The 27,111-nt window shown below is 45.9% G+C and overlaps 2 protein-coding genes and 1 pseudogene across 8 annotated transcripts in view; 1 reads left to right on the forward strand and 2 right to left on the reverse strand.

The window, feature by feature from the left end:
* Nucleotides 1-8,456: 8,456 nt before the first annotated feature.
* LOC308419876 (glutathione S-transferase Mu 7) lies at nucleotides 8,457-14,203 on the reverse strand. The gene is made up of 8 exons (XM_080915743.1): nucleotides 14,065-14,203; nucleotides 13,788-13,863; nucleotides 13,286-13,350; nucleotides 12,926-13,007; nucleotides 12,728-12,828; nucleotides 11,712-11,807; nucleotides 11,517-11,627; nucleotides 8,457-9,695 (listed from the first exon to the last, which is right to left on the reverse strand). The coding sequence occupies exons 1-8, from the start codon at nucleotides 14,098-14,100 to the stop codon at nucleotides 9,606-9,608; spliced, it is 657 nt and encodes a 218-aa protein (XP_080771869.1). The 5' UTR covers nucleotides 14,101-14,203; the 3' UTR covers nucleotides 8,457-9,605.
* A 1,471-nt stretch (nucleotides 14,204-15,674) lies between these two features.
* LOC308420080 (eukaryotic translation elongation factor 1 epsilon-1-like) lies at nucleotides 15,675-19,017 on the forward strand (annotated as a pseudogene). Its single transcript has 2 exons — nucleotides 15,675-15,687; nucleotides 18,564-19,017. The product of its transcript is annotated as a eukaryotic translation elongation factor 1 epsilon-1-like (transcript).
* A 3,082-nt stretch (nucleotides 19,018-22,099) lies between these two features.
* LOC308420466 (glutathione S-transferase Mu 3) overlaps nucleotides 22,100-27,111 on the reverse strand; it is a gene marked incomplete at both ends in the record, with an annotated part of 70,801 nt that continues 65,789 nt past the window's right edge. For 2 of the 6 annotated variants that reach the window (XM_080916487.1, XM_080916492.1), the window contains 7 exons: nucleotides 22,100-22,189; nucleotides 23,834-23,944; nucleotides 24,040-24,135; nucleotides 24,968-25,068; nucleotides 25,167-25,248; nucleotides 25,542-25,606; nucleotides 26,029-26,104. In XM_080916487.1, the coding sequence (XP_080772613.1) occupies nucleotides 22,100-22,189; nucleotides 23,834-23,944; nucleotides 24,040-24,135; nucleotides 24,968-25,068; nucleotides 25,167-25,248; nucleotides 25,542-25,606; nucleotides 26,029-26,104 (621 nt within the window). Of the gene's footprint in view, nucleotides 22,190-23,833; nucleotides 23,945-24,039; nucleotides 24,178-24,967; nucleotides 25,069-25,166; nucleotides 25,249-25,541; nucleotides 25,607-26,028; nucleotides 26,105-26,367; nucleotides 26,404-27,111 lie in introns of those variants that run through there. The other 4 variants (XM_080916490.1, XM_080916488.1, XM_080916491.1 and 1 more) reach the window with 4 other exon arrangements.

The raw sequence follows: 27,111 nt of genomic DNA on the forward strand, positions 1-27,111 counted from the left end.
GAGATGGAGAGATGGTTGGCGGTTGGTTAAGAGCACTCACTATCTGCCGCTCTTGAGTCCTGAGTTCAACCCTCAGCAACTAGGGTGGTGGCTCAGAATCATCTATACTAGGATCTGATGCCCTCTTCTGGCACGCAGGTGCATATGCAGATAGAGCATGCATGTACATTAAATAATACATAAGAAAGGTGTATTTGGCTTCCGTTTGGGATGTCTCAGTCCATGTTCCACAGCCCACTGCTTTGGAGCCTGCAGGGAGACAATTCACCACATTAGGAGCATGTGTCTGAAGAAACTCCTTCACCTCATAGCTGAAAATGAGAGAGAGAGAGAGAGAGAGAGAGAGAGAGAGAGAGAGAGAGAGAGAGAGAGAGAGATCTACCCCAGCTAAGGACCATGCCCTTAACACAAGGGCTTTCAGAAAACATCCCAGACCAAAACTATAGAGCCACTCTAAATTCAAACCAGAGAACTTTTTTGTTTTGTTGCAATGGGATCTCGCAACCCCGAAGCTGGCTTTGAACTAATGATAATTGCAGAGGGTGACCACCAGTTCCTCGTTCTCTGACTCCACTTCCCGAATGCTAGGAGTATGAGTCACCACCACACCTGGCCAGAGAACCCTGTTTCCATTTGCTGTAATTTGGATGTTGAATATCGCAAAGTCTGTCCATTAAAGGATTGGTGCTCAGAAAGTCATGGGAGGTGATAAAACCTGTGAGAGGTAGAGCCCAAGGGTGATTATTGTGGCCTGGATAGAAAATGTCCTTCCAAAGAGGTCGTGATACTAATCTTGTTGTCAGCTTGACACCCCTGCAGGGAGAGAACCTCATCAGGTTGGCCTGTGGGCATACTTGTGGGGCATTATCTTGATTGTGGTTGGTGTAGAAGGGCCTGGCCCACTGTGGGCAGTACAAGCCCTAGAAGGTTGGCCTGAGCCTTATAAAGCAGCTAACTGAGCAAGCCAGTAAGCATCCCTGCACTGTGACTTCTGCTTCAACCCCCTGCCTTGCCTTTCTGTCTCAGCTTCCCCCAATGATGGATCATAACCAGTAAGGGGAAAAGAGGGGCATGACCCTTTCTTTCCCAAGTTGCTATTGATTCAGGTATTTATCACCATGACAACAACAGAAACCAAACTTACAAGCTTGATTATCAGCAGACAGGGTCTTGGGAATTAATCAAATGCTGAGGGCTTTGATTTTATTAATGAATTAATTTTTTGGTAGGTTGATAACAGGGTAGGACCCAGTTATAAGAAAAAGGTCACTTAGGAGGTGTGGCCTGGAAAGGTGCATCTTGTTCCCAAACCCTTCCTTTCAGTCTCCTTTATATCCTGTCCATCATAAAATGACTATCTTTACTTAGCCTTGCCTTGGCAACGGAGCCTGCCATCTATGAAACTCAGAGGCAAGGTAAACCCTTCTTCAAATTAACAATCAGATGCAAACTCAGCTAGCCTAGTCCTTTAGGGGGGTGTCTTCAAGACCCTGCCTTCTTCCTCTTCCTCTCTTGCTTTCTATGTCTTCTACCGCACTCCCCTACTATCATGGGCTGCTCTGCTGCAGGCCCCAAAACAATGGGGTCAACCAATCACAAGCGAAGCCTCTAGATCTAGAGCCATTCAAGCTGGGATGAGCAAGGCAGCCACAGTGCCTCCCTGGGAGAGAACCTTAGGAGTTGACATTGGCTCTGTTACATTTCTAGTTTGCTTTGAGTCAGATGCTCTCCCCTCACTATCTTCCTAGTCTTCTTTTTCAGAGTTGGAATATTGGCACTGTCCTTGTGCAAGCATTGGCTCTTAGAAGTGTGTAATGTAAAAATTTTGTTTATGTATTCATTTATCTATTTTTATAAAGCTTCATGCCTAAAGGTTTGCTTTGAAATTTGAGATCTTGGACTTAGACTCATAAGCCATTCGACTTTGGGGATCTGTGGGATAGAGCATATGGTTTGAATCATAAGATGGACATAAACATTTGGGGGGCAGAGTCAAATGGTTATAGTTTGGACATGGAATGTCCCTCGTAATTCCAACAATTAAAGTGGTATTGTAACATGATAATAGAGTCTTGGACAGGTGGGACCTTCTTCCGGTGGTCCTTGGAGACACACCTTTGGAAGAGATGGAGAACCCCACATTCTTCCTCTTTTGCTTCCCAGAGTAAATTGAATGGTTTCTCTGCCATATATTCTTGGTGTGAATGTACTACTCACTGCAGGTGCAAAATGATGGGGCCTCCATGACTATGAACTAAAAATTTATCTTTCTGAGTTAATTATCTCAGGAATACAATAACACAAAACTGAACAAGGTACCGCCTTAGCTAAAAATCTGTGCACCGATGTAAAATAACGAACCAACTATACAACCAGGTAGTAATATCTACCTCGTGAGATTCAGGTTATGTCAGAGTTATTGGGAAAATTAAAAATTAAGAGCCACTCTTTTTTTTCCTTGGCACCTCCTAGCAGGTCATCTGACCCAAGTCGCTGAATATCTCCTTCCATATTGAAGTGGATGAAGAACACAAACTTTGTAGTTCTTATAAGATGTGCATGGCTGCAGACATTGCTGCTGATGCTCAGGTAAGCAGTGAAAGGTTTTATGTGTAGTGAGTTTGGACTAATGCTGTTTATATAATGTTAATTTGGGTTCCCAAAATTGTCTGCGTGAGAATCTGCACAACCAAACGTAAGAGAGCTGAGACACCCTGCCCCCAGTTGGTTCTGATTGGTAAATAAAGTTTACTGGCAGCCAATGGCTGGGCAGTGCAGTCAGAGGAAGGACTTTTAGGATTCCTGGGTGAGGGCGAGGGACCAAGAGGGGAGGAAGGAGGTCCGCCATGTTGGGAGAAGGAGACAGAGATGCCACGCCTGACAAGGTTCGGAGCAGAGCGCCTAGCTGCCATGTAGGAGCTGGGGGGAACTCAGCCCACAGGGCGGCACATCTGGTTCCAGGGCAGCCAAGATGGAATATAGGTTTTAGTATGTAATAACTCGGGAATATCGGAGGAAGGTGGATTAGCCACGTGGCCCAGACATTGAGCTAATAAAGGCTGTGTGTGTGTGTGTGTGTGTGTGTGTGTGTGTCTTTCATTTGGAAACCCAGAACACTGGGGCGGGTAGGGAGGAACCCACTGCCCGCTGCCAAGATCAACTTGAGCGTTTAATTTGGTACAACTACAGTTATGTGCTCTAAGTGCTGAGATCAGCAAACACATTTTTCCCCCTTGAACCAAGCTGACCTTGACCCAGAGCAAAGTGCTCCTGCTATTGATTGGCTGTGGTGGTGGCGGTGGTGATGATGGTGGTAGGGTCTTTCTCGATACAGACTAAGGCAAACTGGAGAAAAGAAGCACACGTCTGTTCTGAATGCACTGTGGATTCCAAGCTGAGTGTTCAATTTGGTTATCATTTTAAACACACACACACACACACACACACACACACTGCTGTGAACTGGTATAGTATGTGGTGGATAGAGACAGGTGCCCTGCTATGGACCCTGTAATGCAGAGCACACTCCTACAGCGAAGGAATATGTGGTTCCAAACCTTAGTAGTGGTGACTTAATCTGTCGTTTAGAGTTGCTCCTCCAGAGGACCTTTATTTTATTTTTTTTTTTTTTTAAGGACAATTTAGATCTGGTTTCCAGATAACCTAAAAAAATATATTATCCTATATTTTAAAATAACATCCTATATTTTAGAATAATCTAAACCTGGGGGACACAGTCCTGCAAAGGCCAGATTCAGCTACCCATCCTTGAGGAATCAACGGAAGCAGCCGATTAATAGTAAAAATGCAGAAAAGATAATTCAGTGCAGCCACATTGGAGCCAAGGACAGAGACCCAGAAACTTCTTCTGGTCCATCTTAGGGATCCTGAAACGAGATTAAACCTTAAATGGAAGGGTCAGGGAGATGGCCATGTCAGCAATGTCTGTCAAGGTGTCTGCTGTTGACACATTGTCTGGTGGGCGCTCTGACAAGCCCAAGCATTGCAAACACGGTCCCCAGGTTTTGCCCTCTCCCTTGCTAAACCATTGTATCCCATTCCTAAAGCTCGCCCCAAGGTCCAGTGCCTTATCTGCTGACTCATTCCTGAGACTGATTACCAAGGTCCAACTCTCAGACACCACCGTCCAGCAATCAAAATCAGTATTTGGCCACACTGGCTAATACTGATAGCATTTACCGTAGACTTCCCGCTTCGGCAGAGATACCTGCTGCTTGCTGTCTTGCCTTTGATCTGGAGGCAGCACCCCCCAACCATTGTTCTTCTGGTGTATCTGAGTCAACTTTAAAGGGCCTTCCAGCTACTACAGCCTGGAGTCCAGTCTCATCCTGCAGGGTACTCTGACACGTCATTAGATCTGCAAGAGATCTCTTTTCTGGGAATCAAGCTGTCTCTCTGTCACTCTGTCTGGTCAGGCTTTAGCCTTTTCCTTCTCCCAGCAGAAGATTTCCTGGAGAAAAATTCAGTTTCCTGGAGTCCATTGTTTCAATAGTCTGAGAGCCACATCGAGGAACACACTCATTAGAGTTCAGTTCTTCCAGGGCAGCTACAACTTTACCACGTAGATTCCCAGAGGGAGAGGAGCTTTAAAGGTGCCATTGTTAGCTTGCTCTGTTCTTATGGCACCAGCATTCCAAGGAACATCTGATTTCATATAAACACAAGGGGCAGGTTCTAGTCTAGAAAAAGACCATTTCTCCCCAGTTCCCAGAAGCCTGCGAGGGAGTCAGTGGCGTTCCAGATGGTCCTTTATCTGAACAGCCTGCTCTTGGCGTACTATCAGCAGAGGACATAGTATCCAGTGTTCTTCTTCCTCCACTCACTGTACATCATCAGCCAGGAAAGAGTTCCCGTCTTGGATGAAAATTCCTCCTGTGGCTCTGGTAGAGAGCTGTTAACTGAAGGTAACCGTCTCCTATCCCTTTAGCCCCTAGGGTGGCCTGGAACTTGTGCTACGAGTTGAAGTCAAGAACATTAAAACAGCCAATGCCATAGAGTTTTTGATCCAGTTCCAAAGAAGATGACCTTGTACAGAGTATGACACCTATAAGAGATTGCTGAAGAGCCTATAGAAGCATCAAAGGCTTTGTCCTTCTCCAGCTATAGAATGTGGTTGCTGTTAAGTGCTAAGTCCTGGCAGCTGTTAACTCAGTCTTTAATTCAACACATTACCAGTGCCTTGGGATATGTTGGTTATTGATTTTTTTTATACCAAGTACATGAATTGTATCAGAAATTTATATGACATGAGAAAAGTTTATTCTGCCTGAGAAACTAGAGAATATTCAGAGAGTGACAAAGATTCCCCATAATCCTGTCTCAGGCTGCTGGTACTGGAGTGAAACATCTCAGCTTGTGTCCACCGCAGGAAAGTTCACAGCATCTCAGCTAGCCCTCCTCAGGGCCTGATGAGCATCTCAGCTAGCTTCCTCCAGACCAGGTGAGCATCTCAGCTAGCTTCCTCCAGACCAGGTGAGCATCTCAGCTAGCTTCCTCCAGGCCAGATGAGCTGAGCTAGCTTCCTTCAGGCCAGATGACCTCAGCTAACTTCCTCCAGACCAGGTGTGTATGCAAAGCCAAAGAATGAGCCTTTTCTGAGAATGGCTTGAAAGTGCGATGTTTATAAACACAAAAATCATAAATTTATCTTTCAAGAAAAGAATTCTATAAAGAGAAAAAAATTATGAAATAAAAATGTTGAAACCCTTGGAAACCTTTACTTTCTCTGCTATCTATAAGGCCTGGGTTATTTTATAAATAATAACTTTTGTAAGGCTCTGATGTAATGTACATAATCTGGTAGTTTCAGCTCCTCATTTTCTCTTATAAAGACTGTACACATGTTATTTCATCTTACACATCACAAATACATTTTTATCGGTTTGTTTAAAAATAACACATAATATATTGTGATTGAAATAGATAAAGGAAAGTGCATCATCCATGTTCCTCTTCCTTAGATTTTATTTAAAGGTGGCAGTACTAACTAATAATCACCTCTTATCTTTGGAAAGATAAAATATATTTTTCTCCAGATAGAAAACAAATGTTAAATATGGGATGTATTTAAACTTAGATATTTAATCAAGATAATCAGTGTTTGTCCACCCATTGAAGTAAAATGAAATGATTTCTCTCTCCCTCTCCCCCTCCCCCTCCCCCCGTGTGTGTGTGTGTGTGTGTGTGTGTGTGTGTGTGTGTGTGTGTGTGTTGATGTTAGACATTTAAGTTGGCTAAGCCCTGGGGAAATGTCGGATAAGCAGAGTTTTACCCAGAGACAGTCATAGGCCTTGACCCACCAAGTGGAAACAAGAATGAGCAGTAACAATTAGCCAAGAGCGAAGGGGAAGAACACCAGAGAATCGTTATAAACTTCAAAGGTGCCATGAAGTGGAAAGACGAACTCCAAGTGCCTTGGTGACACATGAAAGGGGCTGCATGTCTCCCCGGTGACACTATAAATGTATTCATAGAACAGGTACTTGATCTCTTATAACACCACACAGCTGGACTTTCCCTGGGCCCCAGACTGTATCTTTTGGGGGTCATTGAAAATACAGGAGCCAAAAAAAGGGAAGACAATACATTTAAAGGCAGCCATTATGGTGTAATTGGTCAGTAGCATGAAAAGGATTAGGAAAGTTGTACTTTACTTACAGGAAGGAATACCAGATAACAGCTACGTCTCATACATGGTATGTCCTACTTTAAAAAATATTCACCACAGGGGGGTAGAGAGTGGTTTACTGGATAGTGATTGGCATGAGGACCTGAGTTCAGATCCTAGTATAAGCTAGGCTTGGCCTGGGCACCTGTAGTCCCATGTCTGGGAGACAGAGGATCCTAGAAGTTCACTCACAAGCCACTGTAGCCAACCAGTGCTTCAGATTCAGCTAATGATTCTATCTCAGATCTTTAGGTGAAGAAAGATAGAGAAAAAAGGCACCAAGTGTTGATCTCCAGCCTCCACATGTTCACACACAGACAACTGCACTTAAAGGTGTGCGTGCATGAGCGTGCACACACACACACACACACACACACACACACACACAGAGAGAGAGAGAGAGAGAGAGAGAGAGAGAGAGAGAGAGAGAGAGCGCAGCTTATGGTCTTGTCTTTTTTCTTTCTTATGCAAGGGATCCAAGCCAGGGCTCTGCATGTGCTAGGCAAATCCTCTATCAATGAGTCACACAGCTAGCTCCAATATGTTTTAAGTAAGGTGTTACAGAAATAATAATCGGAACCTCTAAAGAGCAGAGGAAATTAATGAACAAAGTCTGGAGTGAATGTGAATTTTGACATGGGCACAGCCATGTTAAGGATGACAAGACTTCCTGGGACTCTTGGCAAAACCATTCTTCATATGGCCCAGTCTCAAGAGGAATGACAAAGTTTTCCTTGGGGGTCTCAATGTGAGTCTTTATGAACAGTTGTTTAACGACTGCAGCTCCCTCCTTCGGGATGTTCACAGCCTACCTAAATTAGCTCTCTGCCTGACCCCTATACTCTTTCTAATATACCCACTGAGGATCCAGGTTGCAATGTTGTGAGGGCCATACCCAGTCCCTATGTGTGTCTGACCTTTCTTCATTTCCTTGCCACCCTTGCTTGGTGCTGGGACCCAAACCACACTGATCCCAGGAACATAAGTGTACATAAGACTTACCTGATTAAAGTCCACATTATTTAAAGCCAAGAGAATCTGAAGTAATATCGCTAAAAATAGACATTTATCAAATCCCTACTATGTTCAGGGCATTTTCTAGATGTTAAACACTTAAAACACCAGTGAACAAGAAGAAACTAAAATACATGCCATTTTGTCATTAGCATCTATAGGTAGAAGCATACAATAAATGTGAACAGTAAGGTTATGTAATAATGCACATTTTCCACTGATAGGTGAGACCCACAAGCAATAAATGTGTACCTCTTAATCGTATATCTATGTGACTTTCATATCTGTGTTCTTTGTGTAATTACCATCTAGATCTAGATAAGGAACGGTCTCACCATTGCACAGGCTCCTGTCAGTAAGTGGCCCTGCCAAAGTCAACATGCATTTGGCCCAATCACACTTCCCATTCATAGACAGTGATAAAGAAGGCACTCTCCACATATCTAAACCAACATTATGTCATTGTCAACATTAGTCAACATTATGTCTACATGCTGTGGTGTAGAACATCACTACATTTATCTTAACTTACAATAAACTATTTCATTACATGATGGTGGCTTTAGATTAAGAAACTATACTTTATTTATTCATTTTCTGCTGATGAAATTGAAAACTGAACAGTTTCCCATGTTCTTGCTCAAGTCTTTCATGGCTTTTAGAAGTCAAAAGCATTCATCCTGATAGGGAGACAGTCCTATGTACGATATCACTACTTGTTCAACACTAGTTGATACTGTCAATGCTCACACCATTACACAAGTTCCATTACTTTATAAATTACCAGCTACTGTCAGCCTGCTGGATCTTAGTCATTCTGGTTGGCTTATGTTAGGATATTACAGTGTTTACAATAACTGATAGTTAAAGGTGCTTGCTGTCATTTTACAGGCTAATTGGCTACTTGGATATTGACTCTTAGGAAATGCCTGTTTAAGCCTTGATTCATTTTGTAAGGTATCTTTCTGGTTATATTGTTTTTGGATAAGAGGTCTTTGTTGCGTAGCCGTGTTCTACCAACCGAACCTGGACCAGAATGCCTACCCATAAACCAGCTCTTTCTGGAACTATGGCTGGGAATCACTGAGATACTGACTCTCCTAGAGCTTGCTCTTCAGTGTGGTTTTAAACTGCTTCAGGAGCACGAAATGCAGATGCAAATGCCGAACTGGTGAAGGAGCCGTTTGCATAGACAAAGTACAACATACATAAAAGGATGGGAAGTAGCACACGGCAGGTCTCCTCTCTGGCTTTGGACCTAGAACTTCAGAAGGACCAACGCAACAGATCTTCTACTGAAGATCATCTACAAAGGGTTTTGAATCCATTGGAATCAGGTTTCTCATCATCTGTCTGTTGGTGTGACCAAAGGAAAACAACTTAAGGAGAGAATGATTTATTCTGGTTCATGGTTCAGAAGGTACAGCTCACAGTGGCAGGGAGAAAGAGTGGTAGGAACGGGTCACAGATGCAGTGACAAGTGCTGGGGACGCAGCATACCTTGCTCATAGCTTGTCTCAGGAAACAGAACAAGCAATAGAGGGGCTTGGCTGTAGTGATCAAAGCTCCTAGCAATATACTCTCTCCAGATAGACCCCACCTGCTGCAGACCCCGCAGCTGCCCAAAATAACCATGAGTTGGGAATCAAATATCCAATCACATGAGTCTTTGGAGGGGGCGCACTTTAGCATTAGTAGGCTATTTTGCTAAAGGAAAGGAGTTTCTAGGGCTTTTAAGAGTCTATGTTGGGCAGGGATTAGATGACCAAAATAGAGATCTGGTGAGGCTTGGGATCTGGGATGGAAGAAAGAAAAGGTGGCTCTGTGACTGCAAGAATCCTGCCTGCTCCCCAGGGCTCCTGGCAAACCCAGGAGATCTGGTATCCTTATCCCTATCAAGGTCCTATTTGCTGCCCCAAATGGCCATCTTTGTGAACACAGGTCTTGGGAGGAAGCGACTGCTCTTCATGTAGTCAGAGATCTTCTTCAGGCTCTGTGAGTGAGAACAGATCAGGAGGTTATGTCAGGGGCCTCACTGGGTTGAAGCTGTCCCACTCCAGAAACAGCTTTCCCTGTAGGCTCTTAGTATTGGAGTTATAGAAAGGGAAGTCCTCAGTTGCCTATAAAAAGATGCCTGTGCATCGGGATTGTGTCTGTTATAAATTGTGGCCTATGCTCATCCTCCAAGATGAGTCTCCCCAGCCTACATGTCAGCAGAGAGGTTGAGGTCTCTAGAGATTATGCGGCTTTCTCCTGTTCACACAGCTAGTTCATGGAACAGGACCTAAATCAAGCTGGCTGTACAGCTCCCATCCGGTGCCCTCTCTGCCCAGTCCCCTTCTGTCTTCCCACAGGAGAACCTGTCGCCCTTGCCTTCACAGATGTGACCCTTTCTCACAGGAAACATCCCCCTTGCTGGTTTACACAGAAACCTCCTGTAACAGTACAAGGATGTCCACAACAGGCCAGTGTACCAGGACAGAGAGCCCAGACCTGAGCCAGTGACCCAGCAAACCCTGGATCAAATGCACAAGGGGAGGAGGACTAGCTTGGGGATGCTGAGCCAGCTCTAATTGTTCTTCTGAAAGTAAAGGTCCAGCCTGCTCTATGTGGAGCCTCAGGCCAATCTCACTGAGTCCCAAAGCTACCTCATATCCAGCCCTGCTATAGAAAGCCATGCAAAGAGACACTAGGAGTGTTTGTTCCATGTTACCAAGACAGCCTGCTCAGATCATTTCTACAGTGTTCAGAGACCTAGAGCTGACTAATCAAGGAACCAGGCACAGCAGGCCTTGGATTGTAGCCCTCAGCTCTTCCATTCTCTCCTGTCATGGCCACACCAGCTCTGGTACACTTTCAAGGCCACTGGGTGAGGACCAGGCCCAGAGATTGTGAAACTAGCTGGAAAAAAAAGTATCATTTGATATAGGAACAAGGTTCCAGACTACAAGCCTGTTGTTCTAATACCTGCAGGCCCCAAATCTCTGAAAGAATATTCTGTGGGTGTTAAGTAGACTCTGGGGGACCCATAACTATCTATGCACTGAGGGCCAAGCTGTGATTCCCAGCATCCAGGTGATATATGCTGTTAGGCTCCTGTTCTCTGATATATTTGTCTTTGAATGGAGCTCTTTGTCTCAATGGTCCTGACACTGAGCCTCATATAGAGGAAGAGGTCAGTGAATAGGAGTCAAAATAAGTCTATCAATACATTGTAGAAATGACTTCATGAAGACATGGGGAAAAGAAAAGGAAGATAAAACCCTGAATAGGGCCCACACACACTCACAAATACAGCACTAAAAATATCCCTGGGATTTGGCATGTGCTCAGATGGGGATAAACCTGAGTGAGGCTTTCTAAAGAACAAGTGTGAGTATTGTCTGCACATGGCTATTTCACACAAATCCCACCATGGCTCCCTCTCTGAACACCTGTGGCCTACACACTCCTGTCATGTTCTGCCTTTTCCACAGCATCCTAGACTGAGTAACCCAGACAGCACAAAGACCTGGGGCACTTCCTTTTGACACAAAACAGGAAATATCTACTCCCACGGGGATCTGGGCCCAACCTCTGCTAGTACGTGACTTAGTCTCTATAGTCTGTTTCCTTATCTGTCCAATGGGACTCATAATTTAATATGCCCTGCAAGTTGGTTGTGATGATAAATTTTACCCAATAGATAAAGTATGCTGAGCCAGAAAGCAAGCGCTCAATAAAGGCTACTGGTTTTGCTGATTTTAAGCTCAGTTCAAGCAAAGTAGGGAAGGGAGGACCTCAAAGAAGGATGGAGATTTAGAGTGTCTGTCACCTCAAAGCGTGCTATGAAGTCCTTCAGGTTTGGGAATGCATCCAGGCACTTGGGCTCAAACACTTGGTTTCTCTCAAGCACGTCGTAAGCAATGAAATCCACAAAGGTGATCTGTAGGAAGCCGAGGATGAGTGTGCTTGAATCTGGTAACCTGGGAAGGATGGCGGCTCCTCCTCCCCACTCCCTCTTCTTTACCTTGTCCCCTGCAAACCACGGCCGCTTGCCCAGGAACTCAGAGTAGAGCCTCATCATCCCAGGCAGTTGCTCCAGGTACCCTGACTTCAGCTTCTCCTAGAGCAGAAAACACTGTGACCACCCTCAGTCACACACAAGATTCTGGGCAGAGATGCAGCCACCTTCCTGAGACTGGGACTGGGTTAGTACTACTTTGATTTGTTATGTCACTATTATTAATTTATTATATCTATTGATTACATTCCTACAGGATCAATATCAGAGGTGATGAGACGTCAACAGGGACAAGCTGTCCCTGAGACTCACCTCAGGTGCTCACAACAATTCTTGTGGGTCACACTCAGGACTGTGTGAGTAGGCTCTTGCATTCAGATGCTATGTGAGTCAAAGAAGCAAATAACTAAAGCACTCTGGAAAAGAAGTGGAATGTTCTACACAGTAAAGTGACAGGAAGGAGAATGGTAGAACATGTACTTATCACTATGGGCATCCCAGACATGGCTCTTGGGATCTTGTTGGGGGGAGTGATGGCTCCCATCCATTTCCAGGTTACCCCACTTTTTCTTATTGTTGGAATGTGTTCTTCAGAGGCAGTGATGATTTAAGCCAAATGAAAGACATAACCCAGCACAGAGATGGATCATCAGAGCTGAGAGATTCTAAACACAGTCTTTACTACCCAGCTACTGAGTCTGGACTGTGGAGTGTTGGCTCTGGTTACTGAGGTTCATGTAAGTGTCATTTTACAAAACTCTGAGGTTTGAGGGTCACTCTGTTGGCTGTGTGTGAGGGGGCGGCGTTTGGTTTTATGACTTAGAGACAGTGTACCCAGGAAGGCCTTAACCTTAGTCCTTCTGTTTTGGCCTCCACAGTGCCACCATTACTCTGCTGGCAGTTCAGAATGTCATCTGTAGGTGAGCAGCACTAATAAGTCCATGCTAAACACACAGACCAGATGAGAAGGCAGGAGTACAAGTTCCGGTCCCCCACCTCATCAGCTCCGAGTAAGTACTCACAAAGTCAGCGTTATAGCAAAGTCTCGCCAGCACCATGCGGTTGTCCATAAGCTGATTCTCCAGAATGTCCACACGAATCCTCTCCTCTTCTGTCTCCCCGCCTGTGAAAAACACAGCACAGACTCACTCTCAACATGCCACCCTGGCCAAGCCCAGCGGGTGGACACTGTCCCCCACCCTGCAGCCAGCCCCGCTCACACAGGTTGTGCTTCCGGCCAAGATATCGCATGATGGCGTTGCTCTGGGTGATCTTGTGTGACCCATCAATTAAGTAGGGCAGCTGGACAGACAAGCAGGGACAGTCAGATGGGATGTGAAATCCCAATATCCCATCCCTGGTGAGGACAGACATGGGGCCTGGCACTCAGTGTGCCTGCCATGGAAAAACCTATAAAGACGCTGCTCACTGCATGGGAGAGCTGGGAGAGCCCATCACAGAAAGATGTTGTGGACGATCAGGAATTGGCAGATGAAAGCCAGAGGCCTAATCCAGACCTCCTCATCTGTGTAAATAGGGACACCACCACCATCTCCACACCTTTCCTCCCCGGTACCTACATTGGGAAAATTCAGGCCCAGCTTGAACTTCTCGTTCAGCCACTGGCTTTGGTCATAGTCAGGAGCTGTGGTGAACAAGGTAATATGAAATCACAGGACACATGTGTTCAAATCCCTTTTCCAAGACTTCCCCAAGGAGTCTGAGCCAAGACTTTCTGAGGCAGTACACCTGCAAGCTGACTCACGAAGTCACACTGCAGGCTTTCAAAGATGAAGATGTTTATAAGGGCTGTGAGCTCCTTCATCACTAAAGCTTACAAAAGATTTAGCCAATGGCTAGAGGAATGGAGCCCAGTTATAAACACAGATGATTATCAAATCTTTGCTTAACATCTTTCATTGGTAAATCAAGCCACACCGTCAAGGGTTTTGGAAGAGGCATATTATAAGTCTAACAAAAAAAAAAAAAAAGGCAGAGCTGAGTGATGGGGTTGGAGAGCTGGGTATGGGTTGCTGGGCAACAATGGGCAGGAGCTGGGCAGGGATCTGACTAGGAAGTCACCGTCCCCCATGGTGTATCTCTTCTCCTCATAGCTTGAGTCTGTGTATTCCAGGAGCAGGCGAATGGCATGGGCCAGCTGTACAAGACAAAAGAGATGGTGAGATTTGTTATCCCCTTAGATGAGTCCCCATTCTCTGACCTAGTTTCACTATGTCCACAGATGGACTGTAACACACACACACACACACACACACACCTGCAAGAGAATGCCTCCATTGACTACCTGTATGCTTGCCCCTCCTCCAAGTCCTACCCTGCATTCAGACCCCTCACTCACCCCACGGATGTCCCAGTAACCCAGTGTCATGGGCATGGTGCTGCGGTCTGAATGGACAGGCTCGGTGCTAATCTAGCCTTGACTGTTCCGTGAGCTGCAAGGAGGACCGATCTGGCTTCACTTTGTCAGATCTTCAGACCGCCCTTCCCCACCCCTAGTTCTGGCCAATACTGAGTCCAGGAGCAAGGCCAGGCCCGCCCAGCAGAAACTCCCGAGAGCCTAGGCTGCTGGAGCTCAGACGTTGTTATGGTGGTGGCTTGGCTGGGTGCCAAAGGCAAGAGAGGCGGGGCTGTATTTGCTAGCTTTTTATCAGCAGCTCTGCTGGGCTTCTTCGCTATAGGGCTGCTGTTTCATATCCTCTAGTCTAGACGTCAGCAGCATTCCCTAGTGATGACAGTTCAGAAGGCCTAGAGCCTTGACAAACGTGTCCTAAGGGCAAAACCATCTCTTACTCTGTGAATACTTGAAAAGTGAAGAACCGGAAACATGACAGTGCAAATATATTCGTGCTTGCGAAACAAATTTTTCTGATAAAACTTATTTCGGTTAGGTGTGTGTGTGTGTGTGTGTGTGTGTGTGTGTGTGTGTGTGTGTGTGTGTGTATCCTGGATCACATGGTAAATTATCTGGGTTCCTTTTTCTGTTTTTATTCTGATATAATATTAATCTTTGAAAAAAATCCAAAAAGGCAAAAGCTTATCGCCTGTATACCGCAGCTGCTTCCTTGCTCAGGTGCCTCTCCTGACCCCTGTCTTCCCTAGCCTGACTTTCTGTCTCCTTGTCTTCCCCCAGCCCCCTTCCTTTGACTCTTCCCAGCATAAGAACAAAAGCTTATAACCAAGACGCATTTTCTTTTCTTTTCCACTACCACCATCCTGGGGGTGCGTAAGACCCTGGAGGAACTGTGACTGATAACCATCTCTGCTGTGCCGACTCCCAGCCTGGCAGTCACATGGGCCCGTGATTTCTGACAATTGAGGGAACGTGTTTCTCTTCAAACGGCTTTGAAAGCCTTGTCCTCAATTCCCGAGGAACAGTGCTCTTTGTCCTGTGTTTCTTCTGTATCTTTTCTTCTTTGAGATGGCTTCAGAGGCTGGCCTTGGCACTCAGTGTAACCCAGGCTGGCCTTGGCACTCAGTGTAACCCAGGCTGGCCATGGCACTCAGTGTAACCCAGGCTGGCCATGGCACTCAGTGTAACCCAGGCTGGTCATGGATTAGCTCAGTTCGCCTGTCTCAGCTCGACTGAGAGTACGGGCATGGAGCGCCACACCTATCTCTTCTTTAGGATGTACCAACTCACACCTATCTTGAGTCTTTTAAACACATTTGATGTTTATGTTGGCTTTAGTTGGTTATATAAAATGTAGCTGAGGGTGGGAAAACCTGCCCTAACTTGAGATATCATTGCACACTGATATTTTTGAGACCAAATTTTATTAACTTGTGAATCTCAGTGACATTGTGAAGTGGACAAGGTTCCAGCCACAAAAGGTACCCTTCATGTTCTAGAGACCCTGTGAAGGCTGCTTGGGTTAGCTGTCCTTCTTAGTCCATTAGGCTCCCTGGGAACCAGGCTGCATTACGGTCACCAGGCAACCCTTAGAGGCAATGGTGAAAGCTGGTATGGCAGATGAAGCAAGTGACCAAGACAACTTCCAGTCTTCCGACTAGGGGGGCCAGAGAGATGGTTCAGGGGTTAAGAGTGATCGCTACAGAACCATGAGGTCCTGAGTTCTAATCCTGATGTCCATGTAGCAAGTTAAGCATAGGTTCAGTCCACATGGAACCACAGCATTTTGAGGAGTGGAGATAGGAGCATGGCTGGAGCTTGCTGGCTAAAAATCCATCTGAAACATGAGCTGAGCTATCAGATTCAAGAAGAGACCCTAAGGTAAAAAGTGGTAGAGAATCCCTGACAGCTTGCCAAGCCCTCCACATATATGTGTGCATGTGTGTGTGTGGGCGTGCACACAAATTCTTCCAAGTGGGTCTCCTACGTGTCTATGCAAATCTAGCACCAACTATATCCCTTGGGTCTCTGTTACTCCCATGGGGGACTTAAGTCATTAAGGTATTCTGTGGAGGGAACATGAATACCATCTGTGGAGTGGGAAACACAGTCCATGCAATAACCTGAGACCTTTCCTTGGTTCAAAAAAGAAACATTCACTGCCTGCTAGCCTCAGAATTCAGAGACCAACAGACAGTCCTGCACAGCCATCACTAGTACCAGGTTCTTGAGCAAGTGACTGAATCTCTATGGTTGGCTTCTTTCTTTGTCCAATGGGACAGGTAACTCCATCTGCCTGCCTTGTTGAAATGTTCTTACAATTCATTTGATCCAAGGATGTAGGCTGTGAGCACCTCATCCTGGAATAAAATGATTAATGGTTATAGGTATTTTTTCTTTCAGTTCCATATTTAGGAACAAATTGTGGAAAGAGATTCAGAGAGAAAACATCCATTTGAGAAGAAAAGCAGTCCTCTCGTGACTGGAATGCAGAGGTTCCCCCATGCTTCTGTGCCCATTTCTTAACTGATGTCAGAACCAGCATGTCAACACTTCCAGCACTGTACCATAAACCATGGACTGAGAAACTAGTGAATTCTCAGAATCTCAGGTGTGAGACAACTGTTTTACTATTTCAGCTTAAGCGCACACATGTACAGTCCACACAATAATAACACAATTTAGTTCTTTACCTCAGATAAACCTAGAGTTCGGCCACAGTCTCCCACAACCTGCCATCAGCCCAATCACGCATACTGTTCTTGGTATACTGTACCACAAGATGACACCATTTTGAATGATCTTGTGAGCGCCATAGCAAACTGTACCTCGACAACCTCTGCCTCACCTCCGGCCTTGGTTTTAGCTTCTTCTCTCTCTTTCTTTCCTTTCCTTACCTGAATTATAGCCCCATCTAAGGAGAGGAGTGTCAGGCAGAGCACATGGGTAGGGAGCTTGTTTTTCCCTCCCTCAAGGACCCTTCCAGATAGCATAGTCCTAAACAGAGGACTGCAAGTAACTCTTTCCTATCACAAATTAACTATGCCCTCTGTTCTTCCAAAATCCCTTATTCAGAAATGTCCTTGAGACTTTTAAAAAGAAATACAAAACCACACAATCTCTTTTAGTTTGGTTGGGAGGTGTCAGCTGACCTTGAACCCACTTCCTCCTAGCACATCTTTCTCCCTCCCAATTGTTCTCATGGGGAACCTTAAAGAACAACCGTAGAACTTCAGACCCCACTGCTTCTTCCCTTACCTGAAGGGTAATTTGACTCAATAATTCTCTCTTGAGACCCCTTCTCCTCTCAAACCCTAAAACCCAACAAAGAAGAAACACCCTAGTGAGTGGAGAAACCACGGGTAGAAAAGGCTGAGAGCCTAGAAGACTCCCTAAAGTCACCCAATCCCCTGGAATCTCCCCACGAGAGAAGATAAACTGGGGAAGGTCCTTGTATAGTCTGTGGCCCCTTCATGTCACATTCTCTGCCTCTCAGCCATTAAGATGTGAAATCAGTCTCTGTCATACCCCTGACAATCACAATATTCTGCCAAAGCACATGGGGCTACACACACACACACACACACACACACACGAATACACATATAGCATATATGTATATGTGTGTGTGCTTTCATGAACTTCAAATTACTTCAAGTATATACCCAGAAAAGGAACTGATATGTCATATTGTTGTTCTTCTTCTTCTCCTCCTCCTCCATCTGAACTGATTTCTCACAGTCTACTTTTCACAGCAGTTGTAGCATTTTATATTACTACCGACAAGACAAGGTCTTTCAGTCACTCCATATAATGGAGTCAGCCATTGTCTGCTACTTGACAGTGGGTAATCGGATATGTGTGAGGCCAGCAGTCAGTGAGATTGAGCAACTTTTATGTGCTTATCGACAATTGTACATTTCTAGGGAAAAAAATGTCTATTCAAGTCCTTGCCCAGGTCTGAGTTATTTAATCTTCTCTTTGCTGCAGTAACCTGTGTGTATAGGTATGTTCTATAGAACATAGCTGGCCGGATTCATTATAGAGAGTTTGACAGACAGAGATACTGAAAAGAACCAGGAAAGGATGGGGATGTAAGTCAGTCTATTATGTACGTGTGTGCCATGCAAACACAAAGACATGAGTTTAGTCCTTTGCACAAATCAAACCAAGTGTTGTAAAATGATTTTATAATCCACGAGCTGGGGAGATTAAAATTCTTTGGACTTGCTGTATAGACAACTTAGCCAAACCAATGAGAGCCTGGCTCAGTGAGAGATCTTGTCTCAAACAGTAAGGGATAAAGAGCTTGGGGAAGATACCTGATAGCAACCACTGACTTCCACATACAGGCAAACACAGGTACACACATGCATACACACACACACACACACACACACACACACACACACACACACACATGCATGCACACACACATATGCTCACACAGCTAGAAACTATTGAAAAGCATTGGGCTTGGAGCTAAGCCAGAAGATGTTGGTGGTTGCTGGAGAAGAGTCTGAAACTGAAGCCAGGGAATAAGGACAGTGCTCAGGGCAAGTGACAGATTCCAATACTACAAACAAACAATGGTCCAAGACTATTGGGATTGAGTACCATCACAGCTCATCTAGTCAAACAGGCCAATAAGGAGCACTTGCTGGAGTAGTGGTTATAGTTCAGGGTCACTCTAGACTCTGCTGAAGGATCTCAATTCCTATCTTGAAGAGAAAGTTTACCTTTCAGGACATAACATCACCCTGGTGGACATCCTACTGTACCACAGGCTGCACCGCTTCATAGCTGACCTGACAGTTCAAGAAGAAGAGAAATATCTTAATGTGTCTTACTGTTTGTCACATTCAGCATTACCCAGACATCAGGCAACATCTGTCCAGCGTTATCTTCATCAGGAACAGACCGTATGCTAACTCCCACTAGAAGGCCCTGCTGTGCAGCAGCCAGAATAGAAGTGTAATGGAAAATGTGTTTTGGACCATGGTACTAATGCAAATTAATGTGACGTCATTGTTTCTTTGTTAACGCTGGTAGAATTTTTAAAGTTTAAGCTCAAGTCTGAATGTTTTATTTGTCTCTTAGTTGAGGCTTTCTTTAATGTAAAAGTTCAGCTGTTATCCAAACAAATCACGATCAAATTAGGAATCTCGTTTTTTTTATGGGCAGAATTGGTTTTAGTAACAGTTGCAAATCAGTGGCTCAGCTTTTTTAAAAATGTAGCTGTTGGTGTCACATCTGGCTGTTCACCTTTTTCATGTTTTTAAAATTCATTCTTCTCTTAGATATTTATTATAAGTCTATTTACTAAAACATATGACAAATTATGTTGAGGAATCGGGGGAGATAGATATATTTGTTCTCAAAATATTTATGTGTGAGCTGGTAAATGTGGTTTTAAAAATCAACTTTTGTTTGATATCTTCCCTATAGTCGGTATTTACTGAGGTGAAATTAAATCACTGAGTCCCCCACTGCCAGGGAATTAAATGCGTTCCTCTTAAGCTAATGCTGCCTTTCTCTTGTTGGGCAATTGAAGGATGTGGTGACCTAAGAAACTAGGCTTCACCATCTCATCTCAACCAAAAGCCAGTGAGCACTAAGTCTGTGGTTGTAGTGTGAAGAAGAACAAGGACACAAAGAAGAACGGGGACACTGTTGACCATGGCTCTGTGTAAGCTCTAACTCCCTGGTTTAATACTAATCAGTTATTGAAAATTAAAGAACTCATCTTTCCAAATAAGAGAGGGAGAGTCAGGTATATCATGGCCTTGTGTGTTTGTAACCCAGCTACAGTGTGGCTGAGTGAGAATGGACCACAGATTCAAGACCAGCCTAGAATACACACTGAAGCTTGGACTTAAGGAAAGAGTTAAGGCCCGAGGTGAACCTCAGTGATGGAGTGCTTGCCTAGCATGTGCCAGGCCCTGTGTTCAGTCCCCAGCACCAGGAGAGGCAGAGAAGGGAGGAGATCCTAGATGGTATGATTCAAAGTGCCAGGGAGAGAGCAAGAGATTTGGAAATATTCAGCACATGGGATGAGTCCTGTTCTATCATTAAGCATTTGATTTTTAAGCAGAGCAAAAAGTCTCACTTCTAAACATTACTGCATTGGAAATTAATCTTCCAACCCTAGAGCTTTGGAAAACATCTTAGCTCCAAACCCTAAGTGTCCAGTAAAATAAAAGTATATTGAAAGTTTAAAAAAAAAGGAAAGCATTGGAAAGTATTTTCTAGCTTCTGATATAGAATGATAGTAATATTAGAGTGGTTTAATATTTCTGTCTACTTAACTGCTATATACTTCTATTAATCTTTTTCCTGATGTTTTTGTTGCACCTATGTTTAAGTTGGTGTTTAATAAATGTCAGCATAAAGGATTTTAATCTTACAGGTTAATAAACATTTCTTTCCAATGAACTCTTATAAGCTTTACCTTTTAATTAATCACCTAGTCCACAGTGTCCTTCACATCTGCCTATGAGTGCTTATTTCTTAACTGCTGTAACAGGCAGCAACTGGAACTTGGCATAAGGACAAGGCAGCAGGGCCATCTCCCAACATGTTCCGAGTTACAGGTAGGTCCCAGCAAGTGGTTAACAAAGGCCAGAATCTGTGATCTGGCTGCCATCAAAGATCCTGCTCACTGGATGCTTCTTCAATGAGTCTGTCTCCTTTGTGGTTGACTTGACAGCACCTCTAATCACACACTGCTGCTCTGGGGCCTAGAGAAATGGCCCTGCCCCTCTGCACCTCTGAAGTGCTTAGGTAAGAGAAGGCTTCTGGGTCAGACTGCAACACCTCCATGTAGAAAACCTCCTGTGCTCCATCCGATGTTTTCTCAGGAACTATAGCTATTTTCAGAATTCTCATGCCAAACACAGGCACAAGCATCTCTGGAAGCAGATGTTCACAATTTCCCAAACTTTAGCATGCCAGACACTGCCATATGTATCGGCAAGGTCGGGATCCTACCTCGATGAGCTGATGGTTGAGTTTTTTGAAGATTCCCACAACACAATCACCAACAATAGGAAATGTTTATAGCAAAACATCTTGGAAAGAGAGATGACTTCCAGGTGAGGGTAGATGCAGAGTCTGAAGGCTGTTCACCCTCTGCCCATCAGCCTAGCACCTCTCTGAAGCAAGACTCACGAGTGAGCATGGCTAATGGAGGATGCACGGCCAATTGCATGCACACTGCAGGATGACCACACTGCAGGATTATCTTACTGCAGGACAATAACTGAGGAACTCTGGCATTGAAGGTGCACCCTCTTCAGGGCACATCAGGACCTCTCTTCTCAGAAAGATGTATGTATGGTGTATGTATGTATGTATGTATGCTTGTGAATGCTCATGTGCACCATGTGTACGTAAAAGCTCGAGCAGGCAGTAGAGCGCATCAGATTCCCTGGAGCTGAAATTACAGGCTCATTGTGAACCACCATGTGGGTGGTAGGAACCAAATCCAGGCCTTAGACAAGAAAGGAAGTGCTCTTAATAGATCAGCCACATTTTCAGCCCTTGTGCATGATCAGACATCCTGCCTACCTGAACGCCCCTCTCCCCCACATGTTCCTATCACCTGGTCATCCTTGTGAATCACAGAACAAAGACCAGCCAGTCACATCAATGTAGTCACTCCTGAGAAGTATAGGCAATAAAACGGGACACAGAGCAAGTGTGGATAATACTTTACTAGAGATCAAGCAAGGCTGGGCCATCCCACTCTGGAAACCAAGGCTGCATACCAGGGGCTATGGATCTTTGGGCTAAGCTGCTAAATGCACAGTGAAAGATTGTCTGGTTAGAAAAGTGACAGAAAGGAACCAGGGAAGAAAGGACTTTGCTGAGGACAGGGAGCTGACATTTGGAAGCATGAGTGAAAGGGGAAGACACGGGGTTCTTGTAAAGGGGAAGTTAATGAAAAGACTGATGTAGAGAAATTACTGGAAGCTAGCTGTGGCCCAGCCAGTGTCCAGGGCCACAGGTACACTGACAGGTCCTACTTGTTGCCCCACGTGGCCTGTTTTAAGTACACAGGACTTGGAAGGAAGCGACTGGTCTTCATATAGGCAGAGATCTTCTTCAGGCCCTGCAGGTGAGAAGGAGAAACCAGGACCTCAGTTCTGCAAACCCACTCCACTCCAGGAATATCCAAGAGACTTTAAAATCCTGCAGGAGAAAACCCACCAAACCACCCTGCAAAATCAGCCCCATCATCGCCCCAATCCACAGGGATGCTGAGGTAGCAGAGGCTAAGAAACTGCCTCATTCTCCCATGACTAAGAGGGTCAGCCCAGCACTGTGGCTGCCACTCTGCTCTCTGTGCACTACCTCCTGCCTCCCATAGGGGGCACTGTCACTCCTGGCTGCAGTGGCATGCCTGTAATTAAAAGGAGCAAGGATCCAGAAAACCAAAAGTGTTGAGTGGCTTGGAACAGAGTCTGGGTGCTACCCCGTGATTCAGCAAACCGAGAGTGCAAGCAGATTAGGCTGAAGAGACTGCGAAGCAAGCGTGTCAGCTCCAGCTTGTTCACCTGAAGCTAACACTTCTCCTCTTGAGCCCTGGGCACAATCCTACTGAGCCCCAACCAACCTCATCTCTGTCCCTGATGCAGGGGAGTGTGATACAGGACACCTCACCCAAGAGTGCAGGTCATTTCTAAAGATCAATAGAGAGCCAGAGCTACCAGCCCCCAACAAGCCCCATCCATCTGTGTTCAGAACAAGGGCCTCTGCATTCCACAAAACACTTCTCTTCAGCTAGGCCAGCTCTTACACACTCACAAAACCACAACCACGGTGGTGAGAACTAAACAGTATCCCTTTATAGGAGTCAGGAAGGAGAAGGGCCTCCAGGCAGAGATCTGTTGCTATAGCGATGCCTCCAACATACAAATATGAAAAAAAAAGTGTATCTTGTTGGTGTCAAACCAGAGAGTTCCGTGTGGCCCATGGTTAATTGTGAGGTGAGGGCCAAGCAGCCATTGATATGACATGTACCTCACGGTCTCCTGTGCCTCCTGCTACCAGCTTCACTCAGTCTCAGCATGGAGGGACATGTTTATATGTCCTGCTGGGCCTGATACAGGGGGAAACTCCAAAGCACCTCAGTAAGAATCAAGTATGACCTCATTTCATAGAGGGACACAATGAGAGATGAAGGAAGAGAGGGAGGAAAAGTTCACCCACCAAAAGAACTTAAGATGAAGTCTGTCATAGGAACGGCCCTGAGTCACAGTACTTCACAGGGCAGCAATGTGACTGACCACAACCATCTCATATTACCAGTGCGTCTTGGTCCTGTGCATCTGTGTGCCTTTCTCCCAGCCTGACAGTTGCAGGAGCAAATAAATTCTTCACATGTTCTGCATACCTCAGGTCCTGGGCCGGAAAACCAAGCTGTGCAGAGGCCTGACTTACTTTTTTGGCACAGATTGGGAAGAGACAATGAATGTTGCTTTTAGAAGCCAAAAGTAGTCAGGAGCCCAGAACAGCCTCTGCTCCTGCTAGGATGCTGAGCAAGCAGCTTCCCCTCCGCATCTGCACAGTGTGACCACTAATTCTAGCCAGATTGCCTGTGTGTTGCAAGGATAAATCAACTCTCCAAATCTAGGAAGCTGAACACGGGTCCTGACAGAAAGCCAGTGCTCAATAGATCCTTGATATTCTTCGTCTAACCCTCTGGAAAGGGGGAAGGGAAGGATATCCAAGAGGAAGCAGGATGAGGCATCACCTCAAAGCGGGCCATGAAGTCCATCAGGTTTGGGAAGGCGTCCAGGCACTTGGGCTCAAACATTCGGTGCTGATCAAGGACATCATAGACGAGGAAATCTGCATAGGTGATCTGCAGGAAGTGAGGGTCAGTGAGGATCAGTGAGGTGGAATCCAGAAGCCTGGGAACAGTGGCAGCTCCTCCTCCCCACCTGTTACCCTCTTTACCTTGTTCCCTGCAAACCATGGCTGCTTCCCCAGGAACTCGGAGTAGAGTTTCAGCTGGTCTGGGAGGCCCTTCAAGAACTCTGGCTTCCGTTTCTCCTGAAGTAGACAAACAGCCGTCACCACCTTTATATAGGCCCCCTGGGAGAGTCTGGCTTCGCTAGCTGTGGAAAGGAGCAGGCCCCTTCTTAACTCGGGGCCATCTAATGCTTCGCCAGTTTAATAATCGGACTCCTGTTTGGTAGCCGGCTTCATCTCTCAGAAGGTTAGATGGGAATGCCACTCTGTCCCTGAATTTGTCATGACTGATGTCTAACTGATGTCGCGACTCCCTTCCAGGGTAGCTAGCGGGTTCTGGACGGAGCAGTCCAGCAGAAGAAGGAAAGCAAAGTATTGAACAATCTCAGGAGAAGAGACAAAGCAATTTCAAAGAGCAAGGACAGTCAGAGTAGGGTGAAGGCAGTTGGGCAGCATAGGATATGAAAAGAGGTGGTGGTTCTCTAGCTGACCATGAGTTCCAGTGAGAGGCCCTGAGATTTGCTACTACTAAGAACTCAGCTCTGAGAAATCTGTTGGGTAGATTTGTAAATAAATACCCATGACCATTTCCCCTCTGCCTTTCATCTGTGAACCCCGGACAAGGTGGAACAAGGCAGTCAAGGCCAAAGTGGAAAAGAACTGAACATATGAATTTGCTATGTAGGAAATAAACTTGCAACCACTGGTATCATAACAATATCTCAAAACTGCTTGGAATTGGTGTGTTGTACTTGTTAACAAAACGGGGAGGGGGACTGTTGGCTAGATAGGAGAGCCTGATAAATCAGTGTGGGTGGGTTCAAATTCCAAAGACAACAGGTGTAGATACGAGCACAGGCCCTTCCGTGACTCCTCCATCAAATCCTGTCTATACCACACAGTGGGGACTCACAAAGTTAGGGCTGTAGCAGACCATGCCCATCTGAATGCGACTGTCCATAACCTGTTTCTCCAAAATGTCCACACGAATCCTCTCCTCCTCCGTCTCTCCACCTGCAGCACACACAGCACAGACTCACTCTCGGCCTCCTGCTCCAGCCAAGCCAAGAGGGATGGCTTCTGTCCCCCACCCTGCAGCCAGCCCCACTCACACAGGTTGTGCTTGCGGCCAAGGTAGCGCAGGATGGCGTTGCTCTGGGTGACCTTGTGTGACCCGTCAATTAAGTAGGGCAGCTGGACAGACAAACAGAGATAATCAGATGGGATGTGAGATCCCAACATATCATCCCTGGGTGAGGACAGACATGGGCCCTGGCACTCAGTGTGCCTGCCATGGGAAGCCGACCATGAGCACAGTGCACACTGGATGGAGAGCTGGGACACAGCCCGTCACAGACACACTGGACACACTGTGCAGTCAGCAGGGATGGAGCTGGTGAGCAGAGACATGACCCCAAACCCCTCAGCCAGACAAGATGAGGTGAGAACTCCACGTCTTCCCCAAGCCTCCCCTTTCTTGTACCTACATTGGGAAAGTCCAGGCCCAGCTTGAATTTGTCATTGAGCCACTGGCTTCTGTCAAAGTCGGGAGCTGTGGTGAACAAGAGGATGTGAAAGGAATCACCAGGTCTAAGCCTCCTTCCCCGGAACTCTTCCAAAAATTCAAGGGCAGGACCCCTTTTGCAGGGAACACGCAGTCTGACTCAATACGTCTTTCAAACCAAAGCCACACACTTGAATAGCACTCTGATGGCTATAGGCCTTTCATGACTAAGGCTTACAAAAGCACTAGGCCTGCAGTGAGTAAACTTTACCCAGTTATAGTCAGAGAAGGACAGTACGCCACAACCATGATTCTATACTGAAAACCAAAGCTTCACCCTCAAGGAAGGTATAAGCTTTGAGTTCATCTGAAGGAGCTCCACAGAGCTAAGAAACAGAGAACTGCATAGAAACTGCTGGGCACCAGTGGACAGAAGTTAGGGAAGAGTGTGACCAGAAGAATGCCCTTACCATCCCCCATGGCGTATCTCTTCTCTTCATAGTTTGTCTCTGTGTATTCCAGGAGCAGGCGGATGGCATGACCCAGCTGCGAGAGATGGCGAGTAACAAAAGTCAGTTAGTGAGATCCTTCACCTCCTCTAGTGAAGCCTTTCAGAGAGGTGGAGGAGAGGGAGAAAGGCAAGAAGAGAGTATGGACTGGGGAGAGTCATTCTGACAGAAACAGGCGGGGGGGGGGGGGGGGCTCAAGGGAAACCTGGTGGGAATCTTCTCCCTGGAACCAAGACTGTAGTCCCTCTTTGTGTTCTGACCCTGGGCCCTTCCCACCTAGCAGCCCAGCCTTTCACTCACTCCACGGATATCCCAGTAACCCAGAGTCACGGGCATGTTTTCTATTCCAGTCTCCAAGACTGTGCAGTCAGGCCACTGTCGGGGAAAACACTCTGCCTAGAGATAGCAATACTCAGCTGATGAGTCTGACAGTAGTTCCGGAGCTGCTCTACCCCTCCCTAAAGGAACCAGCCCAGGAGCCTAGCCCAACCCACCCACCTTGACTGTAGCGAGTAAAAGCCAATCTAAGCCCAGGAGCTATCATCTCCTGGGCGGGTCTGAGTTTTTAGATACCAAAGGCAGTGATTGATTGGCAGGCCTGCTTCCATCTGCCCCCTGCTGGATCCTCAGGAAGTTAGCAGTATCCCTGGAGACCAGACAGGTAGGACCTATTCTGCACATCTCCTTTCCTGGTAGATAGGTTTTTCACACCTAAACTCTGGGAATCTGTCGTTCAGGGAGGCTCCGATCTCAACATATGGATAAAAAGGTATTGCCTCAACAACAGACCTGAGAGTCTGTTCTTGTACTCATCCTTGAAGAAAGGACTCTGCCTGTCTGACAAATGGCTTCATTGTCCATATAGCCTGGAGGTACAGGAGCAGTGACACAGCAAAGACACAGGACAGGGCCAAACAGAAGAGCAAACAGTCCCCGTGTTTCTCTTGGGGGCCTGGGGCTGTTTCAGTTCATTTCTTATTGTGACAAACACCTTGATGAAGGCAACTTAAAGAAGAGAGCAGTTAACGAGGGTTTCAGTTTTGG

This window comes from Micromys minutus (assembly GCF_963924665.1).
Source record: "Micromys minutus genome assembly, chromosome: 4".
NCBI lineage: Eukaryota > Metazoa > Chordata > Mammalia > Rodentia > Muridae > Micromys > Micromys minutus.

Coding starts and splice junctions, on each gene's coding strand:
- LOC308419876 (XM_080915743.1), bottom strand. CDS start 14,100: ATGCCCATGACACTGGGTTACTGGGACATCCGTGGG. Junction 13,864..14,064: donor GTTACTGGGACATCCGTGGG/GTGAGTGAGGGG, acceptor TGTCTTGTACAG/CTGGCCCATGCCATTCGCCT. Junction 13,008..13,285: donor TGGGCCTGAATTTTCCCAAT/GTAGGTACCGGG, acceptor TTGTCTGTCCAG/CTGCCCTACTTAATTGATGG.